Here is a 26,353-nt window from a genome sequence, read left to right as displayed (position 1 = left end):
AAATATAAAAGATAAGTGTGACTTTTTATCTCTAAATTCTGACTTCTCACAATTGCAAGTTTATATTAAAAAAAGTCAGAATTCGCTAGTTACAACCTCGCAATTGCGAGAAATAAAGTCAGAATTGCGTGATATAAACTCACGATTGTGAGTTATAAAGTCCGAACTGTGAGATATAAACTCACAATAGTGAGAAAAAAAAGTTTATTTTTATAAACTTTTTAAAAAGTTAATTTTTATTCTGTGGCAGAAACAAGTTTCTATATTTAGCTCATCTGGTTAAGCATGGTGCCAGAAACATGGGTTCGATTCCCAGATCAATTATGTCGATGCTTTGTCAAGGTCTTTTCAGACACAATCAAAACCGGCAGGATGTTGTTTAGCACTTTAGTTTTGATGATTGGGGACATGAGGGGTCCTTGTCATTAATGATATGGTGTGTGCAGACTGATGGCAGGCAGTCATGTTTGTCTCTCTCTCCAGCACTCTGAAGAGCAAGGAGCTCTCTCCTGTGATTGGCCACAAGGCTGGGCAGGCGGCAGGAGCAACAGTGCCCCCTGTCAGCGGTCAGCAGAGCAACAGCCAGTCTCCCCACTCGGCCGAGCACAGTCCTCACACCTTACGCAATGGTTCGTCCCAGTGGGGTTCCTCTTTTATGGTTTTATAAAATTTCATGTAGAGATAAAATCCTCTTTAAAATTGGTATAACATCTGACTTGGGTGATCAGACAGATCAGTGTATACACGTCTTCATTGATTTGGTCACGAGATTTGTCACAAGATTAATTTACTTGAGAAGGAAAATTACTTTAGATAAAAAAAATAAAAAAAAACTTGTTTTAAGCATAAACACTTCATTTTGAAAACAAGACTTAAACGTGAGACATAATTTTGCTTTTCAAGTCTTCAAAAAACGAGCAAGAATTGTTTTAATAACTCCCCCAAAACTTAATGATATCTATTTATTATTTTAAAAATACTTCTAACTATAAAGTATTGATAAAATATAATATAAAATATTTTTTTAAAAACTATGAAAATGATGATTAAGATGTGTACACACATGCATTAAAGGTGAAAGAAAAATGCTATTCATTTTATTTGATAATTACATCATGACATTTTTAATTTAATTCAATTCAATTCACATTTATTTGTATAGCGCTTTTCACGATACAAATCGTTTCAAAGCAGCTTTACAGAAAATTACACTTTACAATTTAGAGTGATCTGTTATCAGAGGTAACGGTCTAAGTTACGTATTTCAGAAATGTACATATAGAAATCACAGTTAGCTAAAAAAATAATAATTTAAATTGTAATAATTTAAGGCAGAAATAATGAGCTCATTGAAGTAATGAATACTTGTTAGAGTCATTCAATTTAAACAAATTCCCAAGATGCATTGCACATAATTCACGCTTCACCCAAAACAGATGTTAATACCAGTTTTAAACGGGGTCGTGGAGTAAAAGCTACTAGCATGCATCTGACTTTGTCTTATCTCTTTCCCTACAGCGTCTAAGAAACTGGCCCCTGTGCCGCCCAAGATTCCCTACTGCCAGTCGGGGGGGATGTCAGACCAATCCACAGGTCAGCCGTCTCCGGTTAGCCTGTCCCCCACTCCCCCAAGCACCCCCTCCCCGTACGGTTTGGGCTGTCCCACTGGACACGCGCCCACCTCTTCCCCTGGCCAGACCCCATTAGGGGGACCCCATACGTTGTCCTCGCCGCCCTCTCTGACTGGTACGCTCACAAAGTCCAGGCCAACCCCAAAGCCCAGGCAGAGACCCAGCCTACCCCCTCCCCAGCCACCCACCGTCCCTCCTACGGTCCCCCAGCCCCTGGAGCAGGGTCTACTTGACGGATTGTCCCCTGGAGAGAGCATGTCCACAGGTAAACATGCCTCAGTGGCAACATCACGAGTGGGAGTCCAGCGTCCCTCTCTCAAACTGTCTGTCTCTCCATCCTACGCAAGCGATGGACTTTAAAGAGCCAGATCCCCTATGAAATGTGAAGAGATTTGTTTGTCTTAAATATGGGGCACCCATAGATTCAGTTGCCTTTGAGATGTACACTATGATAATTATTTTTTTAATTCCTATGATTATATTTTAGCTCGATAAATTGTGAAATAGTGGAAACAAAGGGAATTCACTCAAAACCCAGGGATGTAGCATATATTTTACTAGAAAGTGAAGTGTGTAATTTTTGCACAACCAACGGAAATGTAAAAATAATGAATGTTTCCATTCAGGTTTTATACCGAACCCTTCCACCCCACCACAAACTAAACGCCAAACTCAAACTCATGCTATAACTTGAGCAAGAAGCTGATGGACATGTCAGACTCTTTAGAGTAGTCAACCTGCAGACGATTCCCACAGTACAAAAAAAATTAGCAAGCACTTGCTGAAAATCATCCACTCCAATTTAATTGGCTAGCTTAACTTTCAACTTTCGCACTGAAAGTGCAGTCACATTTAGAGTTGTTAAGTGAATTTTCGCGGGCGAAATCCAGTCACTTCAATAGGAATCCACGTAAAACGAGAATTACATGCGAGGGTGAAAGATTTCCCCATGAAGATTTTGCAAGCATTTACAGTTTGGTGAATTTTCATGAGCTAAATCCAATCATTTCAGTAGGAATCCACGTCTTTATGGCGAAAGTCTGAGTAAACCTAGAAGAAGAAAAAATTACACACTTCACCTTCAGTGCGAGCCCTACTTGTTTTCTCAGCTTCAGTGTGCGACTGTTTCCCTAAAGTAAGGTTCTGTGGTCTTTGTATCATTCTAGTGGCCCGCTGTATGGCACTGATTGTATGTTCTATCATGTGAGGCGTGTCTGTCAGTCATTCTCCTGAGCACTGATTGATGTATGACTCTTTTATCCCCTGTCATCGTTGTGCACCTTGCAGCTGTGTGAGGCCAGGGACTGAGTGTGGGCTGAGTGTGAGGGGGACATTTAGGGTAAGCCAGAACCTGCTGTGCCCGTGCCATAGCCTCATCTCACACCATCTGGCCTGGTGCTGTGGCTGAATCTGGGGCCTACCGCAGCCTTGCTCTCTGTCTCATACCGTAACACTTCCTTCTCCAGCTCTGTCATTCTCTCCAAGTCGCGGGACTGCTTCTGGCTTCTTCATTCTGTCAGTGTAGTCTGTGCATGGTGTGAGACTGGTCTGTGCATGGCTTATGGCCTTACTTTCCTGAGCAACACCACATATTTGCCAACGTCGTCGCTTATGAAGTTCATTTCAACGTCTCTGGCCCTGACCTCACATCGTGATCCATTCCCCCTCCTAATATCCTCACCACCGCATCGGTGGACATTGGTAAACACCCAACCAAACTCTTTTTGAGTCGAGTCCATCACAGGGTGGCATTTCTTCGCACAGTCATGACTACGCCATCCGCGTCCATCTCATGCTTACACAGGGGAGGTCATCACAATCAGATACAGTCCACCAATCCACAAAGTCCACTGACAACGTTCTTAATGTTACCACATCTTCAATTTGCTCCCATCTTGTTGTCTATGTGTGGAGTATTTTAGTCATTGTGGTCAGTGTTGGGGGTAACGCGTTACAAGTAACGTGCGTAACAGGTAACCTGTGTTACAGGTAATGTGCGTTACAGGTAACACATTATGTAATCAAATTTTGTGTCAGGTAGCAAGTAATGTTACTTTTTTAATTCACGCTAAGATACTTTTTCAAACAAGTAACACGTAGCAGATAATGGCACATACCGGTAATATGTAACAAGTTACACTACTTTTTGGCTTATTTTCCGAAACAATTGGAAATATTACAAAGAACATAAAGAATCTTTATACTGTCAAATTAAGGCTTCAAATCCTGTGCATTGGCGGATAAAAGGCATAGTAAAGCCACCTTATAATCTGTAACATGTTACAAATGGAGACAAATGTGTTATGCATTGTTTCCAGCTACTGTAATTCTTGTGTAAAAACATTTAATGCAGTCATTGTGTGACATGTTTCATGCTATATTTGTTGTTGCAGGCAAATTATGTCAGGGGACAAATACTTTTTCACAGCAAAAAAACAAACAAATGGCTTCTTGACGGCGAGACAATATAACACAAAATATCATGTTACTTTCTGTAAAAGGTAACAATGTAACTGGATTAGCTACTTTTTAGGAGCATGGTAAATGTAACACTTTAGGGGCCGTTCACACAGTACTCGTTTTGCCATTCCACTTTGCTGCTTTTTCATTGTTTTTCAATGTAAACGCTCTAGACAGACGTGTTCGACCGTTGCTGTCATGTCTATTGCAGCATCTCACGCATAACACGGCATTCTAAAAAGGCAGCACTCAAACTAAAAGAAGTTCAAATTTCAAAAAGAAAAAGCGTCTCTAGACTTTGCACTTTTTTTCATTCCGTGAAACATTTACATTTAACAGCAAAAACGCGTTCTGTGTGATCCGGCCCTTACTTTTTAAAGTAACATTCCCCAGCACTGATTGTGGTGAACTGCTGATTCAGTTATTTTTACTTTCTGGAAAACTGCAAAAAGCTTTATGTATTACTTTATATTTTTATGAGCATAGCAGAGATTGAAGCAGGAGGAGCAAGCACTACAGGCTTCATATACGAAACAAAACCTATTTCACCTTCCTTCCCAATGGCTCGGTGTGACAGAAAGAATCCCTGTGTAGAATGCCAGGAAACAGTCTGATGTGCCCCTCTCCTGCTGCAACACACATTCAACACCCTTCGCTGACTTCGCCTCTAACAGTGGCCTTGGAACTGAAATTACTTTTTGCTTTCTCTCTCCTTGTGTTTTTTCAACATCCTCATCATCACCATTTCCATCGTTTCTCTCTGTTTTACTGTAAACATGTCTTGTCACTTCACTTTTGTGGCCATTGCTCTCATTTCCCATGATCCTGTAGCAGATTACTTCAGTTTGGATATTCCCTCCATCAATGTCAATCTGGATAGCCTGTTGGACGAGTTCAGGGTGGGCCCATGTCGGAGCTCCTTTGCTGCGGTCAGCTCTCCGGAGGGGGAGTCCGTGTCCGAGGAGGAGGGCCAAAGCACCACGCTATGACCCCTGAGCCCACCAAGCAACTTCGCCCAGAACTTGCCATCTTCTGCTGAGGCCCAACTGGAACCCCATCTTGGCCAAACCCTGAGTCACGGTTACTAGACTAGAGAAGACGCCAACCACACAACAGGTGCCATAAAAAGCAACAGAATGGATTTTGTTCAAATTGCCACTGGAGGAACCTGGAGTTTTTTGTTACGTTACCTGTTTCTCTCTGAGCGATTCTGTCTGTTTTGTTTTGTTGTTGTGTTGTTGGTTTTGTTTGATTGGGATGGATTTTTTTTTATTATTTCTGCCTTATCAGAGCTGCAATTACAATACAATGCACATAGGGGGCAGTCTGCAGACTTTAAAGGAACCTCATAAACTTTATCTTGCTGAAGGCTTGGAACTGAGACCCACCCTCACAGTATGAGAGTGGGACATCGTTGTTTTCCCTACAGGGTCGATGCCATGCTCTTTATGGGTCACTTGGCATATAGCATGTTTAAGTCTAATTTTGCAATGCTGAGTTCTTTCTTTCTTTCTTTCTTTCTTTCTTTCTTTCTTTCTTTCTTTCTTTCTTTCTTTCTTTCTATCTATCTATCTATCTATCTATCTATCCAAATCTAAACTATACACTACTTTAGAAATCCAATCCAATTGGCCTTTCGCTAAGCCTCGCCTTAAAATGCTACTGCTACTCTCTGGCCTTAGCAACTATTTCCACCTATTATATTATCAGACAAGTGCTCATATCTAGGCTGCGTTCCAAATTGGATAAATCCGCTTCAGAAGGGCAGTTCGAAGTGAGAACAATCATGGCCGCCATATTGAAAGGTGGTTCCAAATCGGAGTGCTCAAAACTGGCCACTTCAAAGGGCCCTTCGAAATGAAGGATTCGAAGAGTACAACTAATGGGCCATTCGCTCCCATGATTCTTTGCACAGACAAGCAGCACACACAATTGTGTGATTACGGCACATCTTTAATTGGCTCGGCAAAGATGTGTGTTTTTTTTGGTCCCTATACCCTTCATTCCTTCGAAGCTCTCACTTTGGAGGGTACACCCTTCAAAGGGATTAGGGCGTAGGTATAAGTCCTTCACAATGGAATGCAGGGCAAATTTAGATCTATGGAAGTCCTATGTGTTAAGATAGTTTTAAATGGAATTTAATTTAAATTATCAAAGAATACAATAAACTCTTGTTGCTGGGGCTCTTCAAATAGTGATAAAAGAAACCCACACGGTATAATAAAAAAGTTGCTGCCTTAAATTTTTAAGTACAATCAACTTGGATGTTTAAGTCATTTCTTAAATTACATTAATTTAAATTACATTAATTTAAATTACAACTTAAATTACATGAATTATATGGTCAATAAGTTATGACATGTTTTTAGATTGCTTTAACTCAAAATCAAAATAAGTTAAGCAATTTTGAACTTATTCATTATTAATTTTTTTAAGTCAGTTTAATGTAATTTAAGTTGAAATGACTTAAACAGTTGATTGTACTTAAAATGTAAGGTAGCAACTTTATTTTCAGTGTGGGGGATTCAGTAAAGGTTGTCAGAGTGAGTAATAGAAACTGAGGTAAGGATCTTAGCGGAGGGTCAATTCAATTAATGTTTTGTGCGTTTATCTGCGCTACAACATTATCCAGAATCGCACATAATACAGTAATAGCAACACAGTGACAACTGCTGCATTAGAGTGTATTTTCTTAAAGACTCAATAAATAAAAAAGTGTCTGAAAGCAAGGTAGGAAACCCAGGGTTCCCACAGTCATGAAAAATATCAGGGAATGTTAATTGTGTCATGGGAAAAGAATAACATTTTTAAAATTCCTGTTAAAAAATATGGATTTTTTTCTTTTTTTATAGTCTGATTTTTTTTCTTTTTTTTCTTTTTTTTCTGTATATGCTCATTATACTTATTCCTTGTTTGTGAAGTCAATTTCAAAATCCTTATCATGGAAACTAGAACAACTGTTCATGGAAATTCTTTGGTCAGAAGGTGTGGGAACCCTGGAAATATCGATTCCTCACCCTTTACCCACAAAACAGAAACAGTACTTGTGCTAAAATGGGTCACTGCGAACACGTTTCTGCAAATGTGTTTCTTCATTATCAGGATCCACTACTGAGATCAACCACTGGTTCGGTTCTAATCCACTGCCTTGCATTTTCTGTTGTGTTTCCGCATCCATATGCCCTCCAAAGTGCTTCAAATGCAGTGCCACACTATCCTTTATGTATATACCAATACTGTATATAAAGATGTGTAGATAAGCGTCAACGAGAGGACAAATGTAAAGGCAAATATGAGTTATATATTCATAAATGTGACATGCCATATTTATCTTGTATAGAGATAATGTTCTAAGTATTATTTTGTCCCTGAACACTTTTTGTCAGGTTCACATAGCAAGTGAGTTTTTTGCACTTTTGTAAGCCATGAACTAGATGTAGAAATATGAATGCAGACTTGGCAGAAGTTTAGGTAGACTTGCTCCCGAGAGAGATTTTATCCCTAAACCGACTTTATCAATAACAGCCTTAATCAACAGCATAAATCAACAACACAATCTACTTATTATTAGAAAATATGTTAAGTCGTCGACGGATTATACTAACTGTATATCTGTTCATTCTTAGTATTGTACAGCAACTGGCTGATTATATAAATAAAAATACACTGGCCCTAAAATGTTTTGGACACTTAAAATGTCTACAAACAAATGTTAGATCTTTTCTCAGAACTAACTACCTAGCCATTTTTCCCCCCAATTACTTTTAATCAACTAGTGGTTTTTAGTGGATGAACATTGTCAGTTCCCCATTGGTGTCGTTCATCACATGAACTACAGTATCAACACGATCCACTAATGTTTGACAACCACAATGTGTCCACATACTTTTTAGGGCCACTATATAGCGTATCTCCCCATAAAATCAATGGAAAGATACTGATTTATAACTTGGCAGGGATCCTTTTTGTGAAACGTCAGTTCAAAGATATCAGGCCCTTAAATCCTTCAGAGTCTCATTGCTTTTCCCAGACACGTAGTCGGATGCCACACTGAGATGGCACGAGTCTGGCCATTTGTTTCATCAGTAAACAAGACTATACGAGACTACCAGATGCTGCAATTTCTCTTGTCTGAACTTTTACAAAAAAAAAACACAAAAAAAAAACGCAGGACTTTATTAAGGTCAAAGAAACATTTGCTCACTTCTGTCCCGTGGAAGGAATGGGCACAACACAATCTCTGTTGATATACGAAGGACTCTACTTCCAACGGTGGATAGCCATGGCTTCTGTTTTTCTCTTTGAATAAGCATTGGTGTTCGTCAGGGACAAAAGGACTTTTTTTTTTTTTTTGCTGAAATCTGTGATATGCCTCAGTGTGTGTTCTTGATGAAATATAGTCTAATGATTATTGGTGACTGAGTAATAGTTGTAGTGATTACACAATGATGCCCTCACATTCAGTATTTATAACCTGAAGCTAACGGCGAGTTTCGTGCGTACGTGAGGTTCTGTCTGTGCCGTTTCCCGCGGTGTTCTGTGAGGAGGCCGTTGTGTCTGTTTGAGTGTGCTGACTGAATGTGATTTAGCCTATACTTGGAAGTGCACTAGCGTAAAGGCCCCTTATTGCAGCTGCAATAGAAGCATGGTTTTTTTTCTTTATGAACATGAAAACTTTTGCTCATCTCTCTCTGTTAGCAATCATAATGAATGCTAATGTTGTTGTTAATGAATACGTGGGGGGGTTTTATACAGTGTGCACATGCATTCTCATTCTCATTCCAACACTGCATCGGTTACTACACGCTTTTCTAAGCTGAAAAGGCACAGCTATACGTTATCTAAGGGGCCGTTTACACAACTAAAAACTGAAACTTTTTAATGCGTTTTGGCTGTTCATTTACACGCCAACAGAAAATGGGTTTCTAAGTAGAAGTTTTTGAAAGCAATACCGCTATCGTCTCTGTGTAACTACAAAAACGAGTATTTGTGAAAACGGTAACGTCATGCGCATGCCTGTAACGCGTTCAGTCTATAGGCGCATCGTATTTCTTTACAAAGTGACATTGCCATCTACTGGCCTGGCATGAATAATACAGCGGTTTTAGTCGCAGATCCGTTTGAATGGGGATCGTTTTGGCAACGTTGTCTGTACGCATAAAAAAAAAAAAAAAACGCAAACGAAAAACTTTTCTGTTTTTAGTATGTCTTTGTCATGTAAACGGACCCTCAATCTGATCTGTAAATTAAGCTAGTCTGTCATCAAATTCAGTTTTTTTTTTTTTTTTTATTTTACTCAAAACAGAATGGATGTAATAGCCATGGAACTTTTTAAAGAATCACAGCTGATGAACTGTACAAACATAATTTTAACTGATGATTGACACAGAATCTGCACAGGTGAATGTCATAAAACTGTCAAGGTCATAGTTCACCCCAAAATTAGAAGAAAACAAACAAGAAATTGTATTCCTGTAAAGAACATGAAGCTTAAATTATTACATTAAATAATTTTCATGATAATTAAGCACAATTTCACAACCAAATGTCATTACCGCAATAAAAAAAAAAAAAAAAAAAACTATCTATAATATGAAAAATTTAATTATTTCAATTGTATTTATATCGTAGTATGATTTGTACTTCACTGATGTAGATTTAAATAAAAAAAATATTTGTATTGCAGTAATTTCTAATGCACTTATCATGGCAATGATGTAACAAAAAATCTTACTAGTGTCTTTTGATTTTGTAGTGAAATGGCCTTACCTGGACATGTTGTTGTGAAATTCACCCAGATGCTTTTCTTTGCATTTTATGTACTGATTGTGGGGGGAAATCAGTGCAGAAAGACGTTTAAATGATAAGATGTGTTAAATTCTTATTGAGGGACTGTAAGCATTATCATACGAGTCAAAATATGTTAAATCAACATGCAAAGGGTCAAACAGACTCTCATTACTTGCTTGAAACAAGGAAATGTATGATTCGAATAATCTTTTCAAAAGACCATTTTAAAATGAACAGATAGATACATTAATTTATACAGATACATGTATTTATTAATTTATCTGTGACATTTTCAGCATACAATTAAATGTTCAAAAAGAACGGAATGGACAAAGAACCCACAAATCTTATAAAGTAGACAAACTGAACTAAAGATCTGATCTCTTTCTCAATACACTTCAATCATCTGTATTGAACATTTTGGTTGATATATTGCCCATTTACATCATCCGGTTAAAGCCAGCAAGTTGGAGTGGCAGAACAGAGAATGCATTTAATTATTCCCTTTAGATAATCGTGTGTGTGTTCATTAAAATGATACCAGATAATAAAGGGAGTCAGTGATGAAGCAGGGATGTGTGAACTTTAAAGGTTGATCAGTGCACATTTTCCAACAATGTACAGCCCTCTCCAGCTCTGCTTACCGAACTAATGTACAAACCTGCCTGTAAATCACCCTCCTCAGCTTAGCATATCAGTGGAAGAACACAGTCTGTACTGTGAAGCCTGCCGCAGTCCTTATCAGAATGTCAGAAATACATAGATATATATTAAACTCTACATTTGTAATAATACTTCTGGTGTAAGTGCTTTTGTGTGTTTTAAGAAGTGATGTTAACCTCAAACTGCTGTAATAACAATGTCCTGACATTATATAAGGCATGCATGCCTTTATAGGATTGTAAGGGAAATAATTGAAAAGCTTGATGTCTGAAACTGCCGTATATCTTTGACAAATCAGGTGTTTATCTCAATATGAAACTCAAACATTTCTCATCTAGTTCCAAATAATGTTGACTATATAGTGCAACAATTGAGTTCCGGAAGTAAAAACTCCATTAATTTTCTCCATAGGGAAAATTATTTTTAATGATAACTTATAAACCTTTAAAGACAGCCTTACTGTGAGCGACAAGGTTGTTAATCGACACGATTTGCTTCTGCTGCAGCCGTCAGCCTGCATTATTTCATCTTAATAATGTTTAGATGAACATTTCATCTAGAATTTTAAGAATATTTCTTCATAAAATAATTGTTTAACAGTGGAATTTGTGGTGAAAAACTACATTACCCATGATGCTGTACTGAAAATTACACCAATCAGAGAGTCGAAACAACATGACGTTAGCTCCGCCCACTCCCATGAAGCACTGCGAATGTCGCAAATCGAGTAGATCTCCCTATGCTCTCAAAATACTGAAAAATTTGAATATTTATGCATATTTTGCAATAAACTTATTTGTTTCTAGATATAATCAACAACTTTAAATTAATACTTTTATAATTCTCCATCGGTTTTAATTAGATTATGTCATTCGCAGTGCTTCATGGGATATAGTTCTTTCCCTCAATTATCGTTAAGTACAGTAAAGTGGTCAAAAGTGATGTCTGGCCTTGAAATAAATGTACATCTTCATCCTTTATTCAAATTATTACAATTTTTGTTAAAGATTTTTTGCGTAGTTGTGCTTGGAGTCAATTGTTTTGTTTGTGATAACGCAATGAAACATGCAAAATTGTGCGGATATAATTTTTGGCCAGGCTGTCATACAAAGAAATTATGAAAACATGCAAAAGAGAACTGTCAGATATTAATAACTGACTATGTTTCGATGTATGCTTTTTCCTATGAGCTTCTTTGTTTTTCTATGCATTTGTTTTCGCAAAGTCAAATAAAACCTGTAGCTGTAATTTACCCCCTTTTGTTTTGCCAAATAATTTTGTCAGATAAATACCTTAAGTTTAGTGTTTTGTTCTCCCCTCACATTTAAAAATATTAAATATTTTCCTCACATTTTAATCGAACTTGTAGGGTCATTACAAACATCACTTTTGGCCACTACTGTACAAAGTCTTGTATACCTTTGTCTTTTTGTTTGACTTTCAAATACTTTTTTTGCTTCAAATAAACTTTTGTAATGTTGTGATTAAACTCTGATTGGTTTGGTTTAGTGCTTATAACGCTTTCCCTATGAGATAAATGAATGGGAAAAAAAAGGAGAAACACTAAACAAATTGATGCTTAAAACTGAGAAATCCATTACGTCACCTGAACCATGAAAGAAACTTTCTGAACAATAAAATTTGTCCTCTGGGAGAAGACACACCTACTGTACGAACATGTACACATGAAGACTTTTAAGGGTTCAAGTGTGCATTGCTGCCCAGGTACGTGACACAAACACCCTCCAATCAAGAAGTGACTGATAACTTGTGCAGAATGTGAAGAATTAGTCATGTCATGGCTGGATCTAAGCGCTAACCCGCGCTACAAGAATTTCTGGACAAGCGAGGGTGTGTATCATTCCTTTCAGGCATTGCAAGCAGTTGAGAAAATCTCAATGTAAAGCCTCATCATCACACCCTTCCCTTTTCTCCATTCTCAACCCTGCTGTGTCCACGGTATAGCTGCAACTGAATCCCACGGTCTTTCTTTCTCCAAGATCAAATGTCAACCAGACGACAAGCTCATCTTTGCTTCTCAAGGTTTAAACGTCTCCCGTCCCCTCAGTAGCTCAAGGGAAGCGTGCCAAGCTCAAGAACTTTCTTAACACCTTTAGATTCAGATCCAGAACAAAATACTTGTTTATCCATTAAGTAACACTATATACAATGACTTTGTTTTTGTAATGAAACCTTCTCCGGAATGCCTCCCTCCAAGACATGTCAGAACAAGCCTTGGAAATGATCTCAGATTAACCGTCTGTTCTTCATAAAACATTCATTGTGACTGAGTGAAACCAGTCAATGCATCTCTTTTTCAGAAAGCGTGGCTTAATAATAATATATACTATTCTTAAAGCATTTGATCGTACGCGAGGTAGCAGTTCTGGAGCCTTTATGCCAGTAGAACCCATGGAAGTGTGGCAGCCACCAGTGCCAATAAGGTGAAAGTGATCATTAAGATCAGAAGGCAACAGGAGATGGTGCAAAGTCTCTGTCCATTACTGCCGTAGTCCCTCTGCAAGCCTGAAGCTGTCCCAATGTCAATAACATCCCCTTCTGTCATGGGTCGACCCAACTCACTAATGATGAACACCTCTGAAGCGTCTTTAGGACAGACGAGTCTTCGTCTACATAGTCTACATGAAATCCTCCCTAGACACCTGCCGATACAGCCACTGTGAGACCTGGGAACAGAATTCCTTGGGAACACAGGAGTGGGGACGGGTGGCACTTCCAGTGTCCTTCCGATCCTTTTGCCCTCAGCCGGGGAAAATGTTAATCTGTGGTGCTTTGTGATGAATGTCAGGTGTCTGCAGACAGGACAGATGATAGCATCCCGTTTAATGGAGCCGTTCTGGATGGTGTTCACCAGGGTTCGCACTAAGCAGTCATGGCAGAAGTGATGCCCGCAGCTGAGCGTCCTGGCGCTGTCCGTGAGACTCTCGTAACACACCGGACACTCGCTGTCTTCCTGAGCCTCCTCATCCATGATGACTCTCCGCTTTCGATAAGTCCAGCTGGATCGCCTCGAGATGCTGGACGAGGTGAACAGCGTCAGCCTTCGGAAACACACACACACACACACTGACACAGGTAACCGATACTCCCATAAGATAACATGCTGACACCCGTGACGACAGACATCGCCACGCGAAGAATGTTGAAAAACTAGATCTGTTGTTAAAGAAACTGGAAATAGCTCCAAATAGACCAGTTATGCTGTTTTTTTAGTAGGCTATATAGCCGAGTACTTGTGCCTTTTGGCTACTTTTGTTATTTTATGTAGTATTTTCAACAACAACAACAATGATGATAATAATATTATATGAAAACATTTATAGAGAGAAATTAAAGTTTAAAAACACATGGAATAATTCCCTTATTTTATGTAATATTTTCAATTGCCTAATAACAATATTTATTATTATTATTATTTATCACTGTAACAATTATTGTTGGTTTAACTTAAAAAAGTAAGTCAATTTTGAGTTCATTGAAATAAAAAATAAAAAAAGTTAATATGATGGAGATTTAAACTCAAAATATTATGTTATCTGAAGCACATTAATTATCTATTCTTTTTACAGTGTATGAAGCATTTAGGTCTATATAAAGAAATGGAAAAAAAAAAGGATAAATAAACGCATAGCCGAAAACACAAGGCCTGTTTGCAACTAAATTGAATGGAAACTAAGATAATTTCATTAAAAAAAGACTGTTCCATAGGGTAACATGGAGGAAGATCCCCCCTTAAGAACAATGTGCATTTACTTTTAAAGGGGTGGTTGAATATGATTTCACTTTTATAACTTTAGTTAGTGTGTAAGCTTGCTGTTTGAGTATAAACAACATCTGCAAAGTTACAATGCTCAAAGTTCAAAGCAAAGAGAGATATTTTCTTTTAAAGAAATCGCTTTTTAAGGACTACAACAAACGGCTGGTAGGGACTGCACGACAGTCCTCCGGGTTAGTGACATCACTAACCCTAAAATTTACATAAACCCCGCCCCCTGAACACGATTTATAGATTATCAAGACAGAATATGCTAATCAATGACTAGAAGATAGATACACATAAGCTACATAAATTCACCAACTAACCATTCAGAAATGTTGTCTACATGTTGTCACTTCTTCTTGAGTCTCTCCATCATTCTGACTTCGGTTTGAACATAAAAGGCTAAAAGTTTTTGAAATGTTCAGTGCGTGTCTGTGTGAGGTAAAAGGACACAAGCTCTTGAAGCTCCGCCCTCTGTGCCGGGGAGCAGCAGCTCATTTGCATTTAAAGGGACAGACACAAAAACGGTGCGTTTTTGCTCACCCTCAAAAAGTGACAACTTTAACATGTTATATAAAAATATATGTGGGTTATTTTGAGCTAAAACTTCACATACACACTCTGGGGACATCAGAGACATATTTTACATTTTGTGAAAAAGGCATTATACCACCTTTTTAAATTGTAACATATTTAGATATTAGTTTAGTTTGTGCAGGATGATGGTGCATCAGCCAATGTGTTATAGGAAATAAATAGAGACATTTATTTGTAAAATGTACTTTTTTTTTCAAAGAGGCCATCTTATATTAGTCCTGGGGTAAGTTAGCCAAAAAATGACTTTTGATATAATTCTTATTAATGTATGTATTTGTTTTAAAGTGTCATTAATGTAAAATACTAAATCACCTATTCTATTTAAAATTTAATTTTGACCATTTAGTTGAATAATGTAATAACTGACAACACAAAACAGAATCTCATTAAAAGAGATTTATCTGAAAGGTAAAATTATTCTATCACTTATGCAGGCATATGAATATTAAGTGCTCATATTTTAATTGAAGATATGCCATAGCAACACTATGAAAAATGGAATGATTTCACTCAACTAACCTATAGGTTTTAATAAAAGCAAAGATGTCTGAAAAGTACATCTAATTCATGTAAATACAGAATAATAACCCCATTAATTACAAAAAATATTACATTTAAAAATGATAACACTAGTAACAACATGCCACTCGGGCCTTCTGTGGTGGCTCATCTTACCCCAAGGGTCTACTTTTGATCTTTTTACTTCCAAATAAAAAAATAAAAAAACTTTTACTCCACAAATCTAAAAACATTGATGTGTCCACAAATCCCTCATTTACAAATAGACACACAGAAACTTTGATAATACAATGCCATGGATCATTATTTTCCAGAGACACAAAATTACATCAGTTTGCCTGACTAAATCTCACAAATGTTGATCTTCAGATGAAATGACAAAAATATGTTTTCATTTAACTTATTATTATTATTATTAGCCAATTATTATTTCCAGGCAGACATGAACTTTACGTAAAGACCTAACGCGCCATCGTGTGGTGTGATTTACAGAAGAGATTTGGTCAATGGTAAACTGGAACATGAATCTCTGATCTTTCCCCGTTTTAAAAGCACCCATACGCGCTGATCGCGTCAGTTTCAGATTCAGAGGACCTTTACTATTTACTGTGTACAGTCTGTACCTCATAAACACAAGAACGCGGCTTGCGAGCGTTTCACTGACGTTAGAATGACGCAAAGACGCGGTGTCGTCATCTTACCGGAAGTTGAAGAGGGAAATCAGGAGTCGCGTTGGCATTTGTATCAGCCGACGCTCGAGCTCAGGGGAGACGAAGCCGAGCCTGTTCGCAGACCTCAGGAATAGGACATGAGAAGGTACACTTTCTTGACCTTTATGCTTTCATTTATGATAATAAATCCCACTCAAAGGGCGGTAATGAAATGAAAGGCTTTATAATTTCATCAGACTGTTATCTTAAGCTGTCATTCTCTGCCCACTGAAGACCAACAGTTGTTGAAACATGATTTTTTTTTTTTTTTCAAGTGCCGGTTTCTTCTGACGTACAGTCAAAACGCCTTTAACGATTAATATCGTGAGGAATTTAAACCACAGCTTATTGAGTTGTGATAGTAATGATTTAAATGCTATATAATAGTCTGTATTGGGTTTTATTTATAAACGTTGGTCAAATCCGCTGGCCTGCCGGGAGAAACATCAACCGAAATGATTCACGTGCGGTTTTCGATTCTCAACGAATCAAGTAACGTTATTTGTGCTAATGTTTTAATATTAATTTTCGGGCTCATTATTGTTTTTATATTGAGTGTTGACCCCTGGTCGTCTTCTGATTTGGTAATATGTCCTCATTGGTCTTACGTCTTAACCTCAGCTAAACAAATTTAGCATTTGTTTGACAAGTCATGCACATCTTCACATAGATATTTGTTAGAAATACATGAACATTGTGTTTGGATTATTTACTGTTTAGATTATATGATAAGGTTCTTTCATCTGTTGTCGTTTGTCTTGCGGTATAACATTCATGATAAATAGGCTATTAAAGTTATGTCTTGCACATATATACAAATATTAAATGCAGAAATGTTTTGTTCTCGTGTTCACAGGTTTGTGACATTGGGTTTGATTAGATTTCTAATGTCATTTCAGTCTTGTCATACCAAAAAAATAATAATAATATAGCCTACTAAGTATTGGTAAAAAAGAAGAAATAAAGTTGCCTATATTGACGGTGACGCTACTTGAAAGCAGTTCAGATAACTCAATGGTAGAACAGATTTCATCCCCAAATCATTTAGGATATGGCACATGTTTGTAGTGCATTACTCAGCAGGATATGGTGTGCTGGATTGTGATTTTGGGAATAATGTCATCCTTGAAAAAAAAAAAAATTCTGGCCTATCCTGTAGTCCTCTGACTGTGTGTAAGTCACTGGCACAGAGTGTAGGTTGCGGAAAGCATTGCATTAGACAGGAACCATCCCACTGTCCTGGGGTGCGGGACAGGCGCTCTGTGGCCGGACAGATGGCCTCGCTGTCAGGAGTCAGTTTGGGAGGGGTGAGGAACTCTGCGTGGCGGCTTAAGACATTACAAATGACAACAATTGTAATGACATCAGCTTTGACTGCCTTCAGGAGAGTGAATCCCATTGGAGCCAAATTCTGCTACATAGGCTAGTTAACAAAAAAACACTGCTGTTTTTGTGTTTGATGGATTGATTGTTCTGTACAGGACAGGTGTGATTTCTTTAGCATGCTGTTTCATTAAATTAGAGGGACATTTCTGATTATTTTTAAAATGAATAGGCTAGGCTATTTGTCCTTTTCTGCTCAATCTGTTGTTTAATATCGAATCCAACCAATAAATGGCACCATTTGTTGAGTCTCTAAAGAACATACCCAACAACGCACACTACTACACAACTGTGTTCAGCATGAAACGGTTTTCACATGTAAAATAACTTATTCAATTTATAGTTTGCCCTTTTTTATAATTTGACTCTGTACAGCCACCTACTCTCAAGTTAATGATGTGTAGCATTTTAAACGTAAAGTTAGACATAACCTCAAAGAAAGTAATTTTAAAATTGTGACATCCAGGGCTGGAACAGACATAAATGGATTGGAAAAACCTTCATACTCAAAGTCACCATGAAATCAAAATGGACAATTCTTTTGCTGTGGAATATTGCTAGAGGTTGACGATTGATCGTTTTGCCGATTAACCGGCACCGATAACCGATTGCTTGAACAACCGGTTGTCGAAAAAAATACCCATACCCATAGTTTATCCTGGTTGCATCCGTTGCTGGAGCGAATGAGAAGGGTGCGCTGTCATTATATAGTGCGAGAGCGACCTCTAGAGGTGAAATACAAAACTATCACTGACGCCTCGTGGTGTTTGTTTTGACACGTGAAACTGCGCTCGGCAAAGAGTGGGACACTTCGATGCTGTGGCCTTTGTGTAGATATTTAAAGATGGCCATCTTTAAGCATGACTGTTTGGATTTATATGATTGTAACACTTTACAATAAGTGTCCATTTGTAAGTTGACATTAACTAAGGCTAATAAAAGTATTGTTCATTGTTAATTTCATCATTAACCAATACATTTTTACTTTTTAAAGTTGTATCTCTTAACATTACTTAATGCACTAACAATCAACTAACGAATGATCAAGGTAGGCTATAATTAATATATATTTTTTATATTAAAAAGTACAGTACATTTTAAAGTTCAGTACTATTTTATGTGTTATGTTTGTTTTCAGTCAGTGTTCATTTTAAAAACTATCGGTTGATGAATCAAACATGATAATCTTTATCGGTAAAATCGTCCGATGTCTAAATATTGCATTATTATAAACAATTAATCCATAATCTTTAATCAAAATAACTTTCCTTCCCTTTTGCTGCGACATCTCATCTCTTCTCTGATGACGTGTTTACTGGCGTGAGGGCGGGATCAACCTGTCACTCACATGACATCCACCAATAGAAAACCACAACCATCCAATCAATTAGGCTACTGATGGACAAAATCAAGTCCTGTACTAAATTTGTTCTAGTTCGAGAAGCTGTTTCACTCGGATATACGTCACAAGAATAGGCAAGAAAAGACTATCGCAGCTTCTGTTTCATGCCGACTTCAAGTGTGATCATTGAAATCTTAAGTCAGAAGTTTGAAACCTGATGTTAGTTTGCTTGTTGTTCTTCCATATTTACAATAATGAGGGTGCGATAGTTCCACTTACTATTTAAATGTGCCCAATTGTATGCCTAGTCATTTGCAACAGGAATGTAGAAGGTGTGGGAAAGCGCTGGGTCGCATCATGTGACATCGCTGAGAATCCGGAGAAGAATCCGGAGAATTCAGAGATGTGTGGAATATTTGGGACTGTTTTAGTAGCAGAACAGCTTCATCTGCTACTAGTTTAGAGGCCCTGTGCTGAGCGAAACTGATGTCTTCGGCTCACTGCTCTTCATCGTGTCAGATCTAATGAGCGATTGCGCACTAAATGACCTACGATAGGAATTAATTGAGTCAAAGTTTCTGAAAAACACTGGATCTCTGTGCTTGCTAAACAAATGATTTCCCAAAACAAGACAAGGATGAAGAATGTTAATGAGACGTTGTTTTAGTCACACGTGACTTCTAGATGCACATAAACGTCCAAGTGTGCTTAATGTTTTAAAAAGGGCAATATCTGTAAACATTTATCTTAATTTGAGCAAGCTTTTAAGCAGGGAAGGACTGCTCTCTTGTCCTACTGTGATAAATGGTTTCACATGTGATCTATGTGAAGGCTTATTTCATGCCAAACTGAAAATGTTGTCTTTTTCCCACCTCCATTTCATTCTAAACCTCTATTACTTTCTTCTGTGGAGCACAATAGGAGACCTTAGACAGAATGTCCTTGCTGGTCACCAAACTATGACCAGTTAACAAAACTGAGACATTTGTCCCACCATTGAAAGTCCTGCAACCAAAACTTTGAGGCTTTGAAAAGACATCGCGAAAGTAATCGTAATCCAGAGATGCAATTTAAATTATATCACTTCAGCAATTGTCTCTTCTAAAGACTTTGAGTAAACTGCCCAGTTCATGTAGATTATATAGCCTACTTTTAAACTTTTTTTTTTTTTAAAAAGTAAGTTTTGGTTGCATATGTATTTTCAATGGTGAGAGATAAATCTCCCTGGTTTCATTATTAATGTCTTTATGTTTGTGTTTCGAAGAGGAACGAGAGTCTTGTGGGTTGAGTGAATGACATAATTTTCATTTTTTGGGTCAACCATCCCTTAATTCTCTTTCGATATAGGATTGAAATTAAATTAGTCTGGTGTAAAAATCTAAAATGTCGAAGGCTGCAACCTGAAAAACTGTGAGCTTACAAACAAAGAGCTAAGTGAACAAAAAAATGTATTGGCCTTGTGTCAGATGAGGACACACACCTTGGGATCTGTTTGTGGGGTTGTACCAGGACAAAACTGCAGTTGGAGGTGCAAATGAACAGACTCAGTGTGTCTCTCAGGACTGCTCTAATTCCCCTCTGCTTCTACAGGTCTCTACCATGGACACAGAGATGATGCCAAAATTCTCCTCAAAAGATGAGGAAATCGATTACTGGAAATGCTTGTCTCTCAAATACAAGAAGAGGTAAGCTGAAGTCATTAACTACTAGCCTTTATGTAGCAACTAGCTGAGCTTTTTTACAACTGTGCAGTTTACCTTCACATAAAAGCCATGGGGAGTCCGCTGTTTATGTTCTAACAAGCAATCTGGATTTAAAAAAAAATAAAATAATGTATGGCCACATTATTTTAGTTAAACTTTGGCTGGCTGAGGCAGTAATGATTGTCTCTGTGTTCATAGTCATACCTACAATCACAAGCCCTGCAGGTGGTGAATGGTTGTAAATATGACTATAGCACTTTGTCATGGAAAAACAGAGAAGATGCCACAACACACAGAGCCTTTCACTGCTCCTGACAAAAGAGATGCACTGAAACACTGTGGAAATGCTCCACAGTTCCAGTTATTGTGTTGGGCATCTCACAATGTCATTTGTAAAACATGTAATGCTTGAAATATGATGTTGAGCTCTTGGTTTCGTTATAGTCAACAAGCTTGATTTCCTTTCACAGTGCTTGAAGTGAAGAAACTGGTTGATGTGATCAATTAAATAGTATGTCCTAGTTCTCACAAGAACAATAGTGGTGGGAAATGCATGTAGTTTCAGGCCCAAAATGCACTCAATGCAATTATGTGATTTGCCAGCGAGCCTATCTTAGACTACTCCTCGGAACACTTTAGTTTGTTTCATATATCATTCTACAACCCAACAAATGCCGATTTAACGTTCACTCGGCTAAAACGGCCACCAACGAACGCTAACAGGGGTAACGCACTGATCCGACAAAACCTGACGAATGTACCTGTTGCCGTTGGTCGATCTATGTTGGTGCAGTTTGAATTAGCTGTAAATGTACTTGAAGATATTCCATTTTCTTTCAGTGTTTCTTAAGTACTCTTTTAAAAAATGATGTTAAACTTAGTTTTGCCTTGTAGTAGATCTTAAATAATTGTTTTAATACTCTTTTTGTGTTTTTAAGTGCACTTATTTTGGTGTGTTGACTTGCATACTAAAGCACATGGAAAGTACTTTATTATAATTTTTAAATGTAGTTTGTTATTCAATAGCCTGTGACGCTGATATGGCAATAAACTTAAATACAACATCAATCATTCACTGAGACATTTTATTGACAATTTTATTGTTTAGGTGTTGTTTAGCTCAGAACGTGTTCTTGACTTGACCGAAAGAGTGTCTCTGATCTAAAACTGAGCTGGCCGGCAGTTGGTGCTGGCACTAATGCTGACCGTGAGTCTGCTGGTGGTCTCTCTCTGTTTCGCTCTGAACTCCTACACAGTTTCAACACGTGCACATGCTCCTCCTGGGCTGTGGTTTTACTGTCTCGGAGCCTTGGTGGAGCACAGGAAGTTCTCAAATCCCAGGAATTTCCTGGTGAGGAAGGAGCAAAACATGCTTTCCTGGAAATAGCCACACAAATGAGTCTGCCTTTTAACTCACTTGACAGAACATCAAGCCTTAAAAGACGCAAGCAAACACCCAACCACCCACAACACCCTGACATCATGATTGGTGAGAAAACACTACTCATTAACTTGGTTTATATGTGCCTTTGGGGTCGGTAAGATTTTTTTTAAATTTATTTTAAATAGAAATCTTTTGTAACATTATAAATGTCTTTACCGTCACGTTTGATCAGTTTAATGTATCAATGCTGATAAAAAAATATTAATTTTATTTTTTTTAAACTTACTGACCCTCAAACTTTTGAACAGTAGTGAGTAATACCTTCAACATGGACTGACTGTGCATTTGAGCAGCTTCCTGTTGTGGAGTGAGTGTTTTGTGCCGAGGAGGCGGGCCGCACGTGTCTGGTATTTTGGGGAAGGAGGGAGGAGGTGACAGATTTAAGGTTCCCTGCACATTACACAAGGAGGCCTGAGGGAAGTGACCAGGGTTAAAGGGATGTGTCATGTCAAACAGCACCACATGGCTTCGGAAACGCAGTCTAAAAACAACCAGGACCCTGCATTCACTCTGCTTAGCTCATTTCCTGCCACCAGACCGCACTATTCATCTCCAGCCAGTCTCTGACCCCTGACCCCTGACCTTCAAGGGTTCGAAGTGAACATTTGGCTGTGCAGATGCATGAAGTAGATATTTTCAACAACCGCATCATTTCTGGTCATGAAATGCTCCGACTCACTATCAAACAACAGGAACTGCTGAATTCTTCTTTTTGATATGTGTTAGGTTACACGGTGTCGTGGACTTAACTGGGTGTCACCTTTGGACCACTTTTAGGACCTCCAGTCTGAATGGCCACAGTCCTGAGTGACCGTAATTCATTATCTGCTTTAGCACCAGCTGTCAAGGCCTAAATGCTTGTAGCGTGTCAGCTCTTTGTTGCAGTCTGGGTGTCAATTTGCATTGCATAGTTAATGTGATGAATGTGCCGCCACTGTTCCAGATGGCTGGTGACGTGTGATTGTTTTATATGTTTGCGTATCTGCAGTTGTCATGACGCTCAGGAGGAGCTGCAGGAGTTTCAGGAAGGCAGTCGGGAGCTGGAGGCCGAGCTGGAAGCACAGCTGGGTCAGGCTGAACACCGTATCCGAGACCTGCAGTCCGAGAACCAGCGGCTGAAGAGCGAGGTGGACACACTCAAGGTAGACGAGAGCAGGAATTTCCTTGCTCTTTTGAAAGGACACAAAAAATCCAGGCAGGCCATTTGCGGAAACCAAGCTGTGGAAATGGGTTTTTCAGAAATCATCACATTATTGGAGAGAATCTCATAAAACCTGTCTAGCATGTCTAGGACATATTTCATTCCAATACATGCATAAAGAAAGAAATAGTAAATTATATTTTCCTTAAAATGAAGCCTATTTGGGATACATTTTTAAAATATACACTAGCATTCAAAGGTTTGGGATCAATATTTGTTCTTTAAAGAAATTGCTTTTATTCAGCAAGGACGAATTATATTGATCAAAAGTGACACATTTATGATGTTATAAAATATTTCTGTTTCAAATAAATGCTGTTCTTTTGAACTTTCTTTTCATCAAAGAATCCTGAAAAATATTTGCACAAAATTATGAAGCAGAAAAACAGCATTGATTATGATAAGAAAAGTTACTTGAGCATCAAATCATCATTAGAATGATTTCTGAAGGATCATGTGACACTGAAGACTGGAGTAATGATGCTGAAAATCACAGGACAGAAATGGGGTTTTGATCACAGGAATAAAATGCATTTTAACATATATTACATTATTATATTTCTGTATTTTTTATTAAATAAATGCAGCCTTGGTGCGCATAAGATACTTTTTTCTCAAAACATTAGGTCTTACCAACCCCAAACTATTGATATTTTGGTTTGTTATATTTATTGTCTGAATTATTATGGTAAATTAATTTATAATGTAATATATTTAATAAATTGTCATTTACCAGCCAAATTCTCATTATAGTACTGCCAAAAATAATTTATTTAAATTGTAATGTATATACAGTACCGTTCAAAAGTTTGGAAAAAATTATATTTTTAATGTTTCTGAAAGAAGTCTCTAATGCTCATTAAGCCTGCATTTATTTGATCAAAAATACAGAAAAAAACCCGGTAATATTATGAAATATTACAATTTATAATAATGGTTTTGAACTTTAAAATATAATTTATTTCTGATGCAAAGCTGAATTGTCAGCATCATTACTCTTCAGTGTCACATGATCCTTCAGAAATCATTCTAATATTCCAGTACTGTATGCACATAATGGTAGTATTTGTGTGTATTTCAGTTATGCAGTTATATTTTAGAATTTTGATATTTTTATTCCAATACTGTAAGCAATATTCAGTAAACTAGTGATAATCACTATTGAGGCCTTGTCCCCACTAATACGTTTTGTTGGAAAACACATCTTTTTCTCTCTGCCTAAAATTTGAAAACGCTGCTTTCACATTGTAGTGTGGACTGAAAATGGAGGCTTTCGAAAACAATGATGCATTTTTAGTCATATGAATCATTCATCCTAAAGCAAGAAGGCGGACAACGTTGTACCACAGTTATTTTGGCTGCTCTCCATTTTGATAGCATTGTTAAAGATTAATGTCAACTTTTTCTTACCCACAGCAACTCCACCTCATTGTCCCTCCATTTAAAAAACTTGTGCCTGTCCTCGAATTTGCTGCAACACATCAAAGAGGCAGAAAGTAAATAAACGCCTGACAGAAATGACACGTCAAAGCGTATTATGTTTTACTCATGCGCAGTACATGGATGTAAGAAGTTTCAGTATGAATGAGATGCGCTAGTGTGGACGGAGAGCGTTTTTAAATGAAAACCCTGTTTTCAATTGTATCCAGATGTGTAAACCTAGCCTGAGAAGAATGGGAATTGCAAAAAATAAATACAAATGTAGGTACTAGTAACCTAATGATGTTTTTGAGAGCATGAAGAGTATGTAGCAGGTGGACTTTGGGGAAATCAAATGCAACAAAAGTGTACAGTTTGGCCCTTCAATGGATACAAAAGCACCTAATGACGGAGATATCTCCACACACCTTTAATCTGCAGTTTTATCTCTAAAAGATTAGCCCATGTGCTCAGTCAAGAACATCCCACAGTGCTGTGATGCAGCAGAGCCCAGTGTGAGAGCTGTCGAGGGTCTCTGTTAATCCCAAGTGCGCTGTAATTGGGTGTCCGGATGAAGAGGAAGACTAATGGCTCAGCACAAAAGTTCACTTGTAGCACAGTTGTTCCTCTAAGACCCTGACAGAAATATCCTGATAATGGCTTGAGTTTAGCTAGACACTTGATTTGTACAGCTTGCTTATATTTGGGCAAGGTCTACTTACCCAAATAACATTTAAACGGATTGCTTGTGATGTCCCAGAAAGCACGATCATTAACTGATCACATGCTCCAAAACATAGAACTAGCCTTTGCCCACTGTCCTTGCATTCATTTGGGAAAATATAGGACACTCATTATTTTACCATGGTCCAAAACAATATGCTTATTTAGACTAAAAGAAATGGGGTGGATAAAGTAGGTTACCTACAGGAGAAGTCGGGAAGGTTGCCATGTGCACTGCGATTCCTCATTTAAGGGACAGTTGACCAAATATTAAGACAAAAGCAAGTAAAACAAATATTGTTTTCTCTTTAAGAAACTGAGGCCGACTTTTCACCATTTTGCCACTGCAATAAAAAATAAATCCAATGTCATAAGCAAGTTTCCAAATCAATGTTTGAGCTACAGTTATTGAACGGATCTCTGATCCGGATAGGACTTTGCTCTCTGTAGTTGAGGTGGGAATGTCTGGATGTGTCATGTGCTCTTGATATGGTTTTGCCTCTTAATTTTGAAATGTTTGATACAAGAACACGAAAGGAAAAGTAGTCCTGTCTTAAGGGGAATTCTTTGTTAGTATTTATAGCTGATATGTTTTCTCACCAGCCATTGTCAAAGTTCAGATAGTTTATGAGGGTTGGTGTCTCAGACTTTGTCTCCCCTGTGTCCCTGACTGCAGGATAAACTGGAGCAGCAGTACGCCCAGAGCTATAAGCAGATCTCCATGCTGGAGGACGACCTGGTCCAGACGCGTGGCATCAAGGAACAGCTGCACAAATATGTCAGAGAGCTGGAGCAGGCCAACGACGACCTCGAGAGAGCCAAGAGGTACACGACAACATTGTTTTGTCTTTCTAAACTAACTTTGCTCTGATTTGCTAGACTACTTTTGTATAGACCGTTTAGATATGGGACAAGACTAGCTTACACGGCACTAATGTCCAACAAACCCTGACCAAACTACATGGAGCGAGTGTTGTGCTAAAGATA

At 38.0% G+C, this 26,353-nt stretch overlaps 3 protein-coding genes across 3 annotated transcripts in view; 2 read left to right on the top strand and 1 right to left on the bottom strand.

The window, feature by feature from the left end:
• The window catches only part of arhgap44a (Rho GTPase activating protein 44a), a 56,306-nt gene extending 51,248 nt beyond the window's left edge, over window positions 1-5,058 (top strand). The window contains exons 20-23 of the mRNA XM_084116234.1: window positions 484-629; window positions 1,519-1,896; window positions 2,919-2,970; window positions 4,926-5,058. Of these exons, the coding sequence (XP_083972360.1) occupies window positions 484-629; window positions 1,519-1,896; window positions 2,919-2,926 (532 nt within the window). The 3' untranslated portion in view covers window positions 2,927-2,970; window positions 4,926-5,058. The remainder of the gene's footprint in view (window positions 1-483; window positions 630-1,518; window positions 1,897-2,918; window positions 2,971-4,925) is intronic.
• A 5,076-nt stretch (window positions 5,059-10,134) lies between these two features.
• Window positions 10,135-16,266, bottom strand: LOC311084502 (RING finger protein 222). The gene is made up of 3 exons (XM_084116589.1): window positions 16,143-16,266; window positions 12,114-13,606; window positions 10,135-12,064 (listed from the first exon to the last, which is right to left on the bottom strand). Exons 1-2 carry the CDS (start codon window positions 16,178-16,180, stop codon window positions 12,940-12,942), a joined length of 705 nt encoding a protein of 234 aa, XP_083972715.1. The 5' UTR covers window positions 16,181-16,266; the 3' UTR covers window positions 10,135-12,064; window positions 12,114-12,939.
• Window positions 16,112-26,353, top strand: part of ndel1b (nudE neurodevelopment protein 1-like 1b) — a 14,288-nt gene continuing 4,046 nt past the window's right edge. Inside the window, exons 1-4 of the mRNA XM_084116359.1 lie at window positions 16,112-16,257; window positions 20,467-20,561; window positions 23,012-23,165; window positions 26,043-26,191. Coding sequence (XP_083972485.1) covers window positions 20,476-20,561; window positions 23,012-23,165; window positions 26,043-26,191 — 389 coding nt within the window. The 5' untranslated portion in view covers window positions 16,112-16,257; window positions 20,467-20,475. The remainder of the gene's footprint in view (window positions 16,258-20,466; window positions 20,562-23,011; window positions 23,166-26,042; window positions 26,192-26,353) is intronic.

Source organism: Abramis brama, assembly GCF_963993115.1.
Source record: "Abramis brama genome assembly, chromosome: 1".
In the NCBI taxonomy this organism is placed as follows: domain Eukaryota; kingdom Metazoa; phylum Chordata; class Actinopteri; order Cypriniformes; family Leuciscidae; genus Abramis; species Abramis brama.
The sequence above is the reverse complement of the archived record's forward strand: the minus strand, read 5'-3'. Positions and strand labels throughout refer to the sequence as shown.

Excerpts from the sequence above, each read along its gene's own strand:
- LOC311084502 (XM_084116589.1), bottom strand. The coding sequence starts at position 16,180 with ATGCCAACGCGACTCCTGATTTCCCTCTTCAACTTCCG. Across the intron at positions 13,607-16,142 it reads ATTTCCCTCTTCAACTTCCG|GCTGACGCTGTTCACCTCGT; the intron begins GTAAGATGACGA and ends GTGTTTCCGAAG.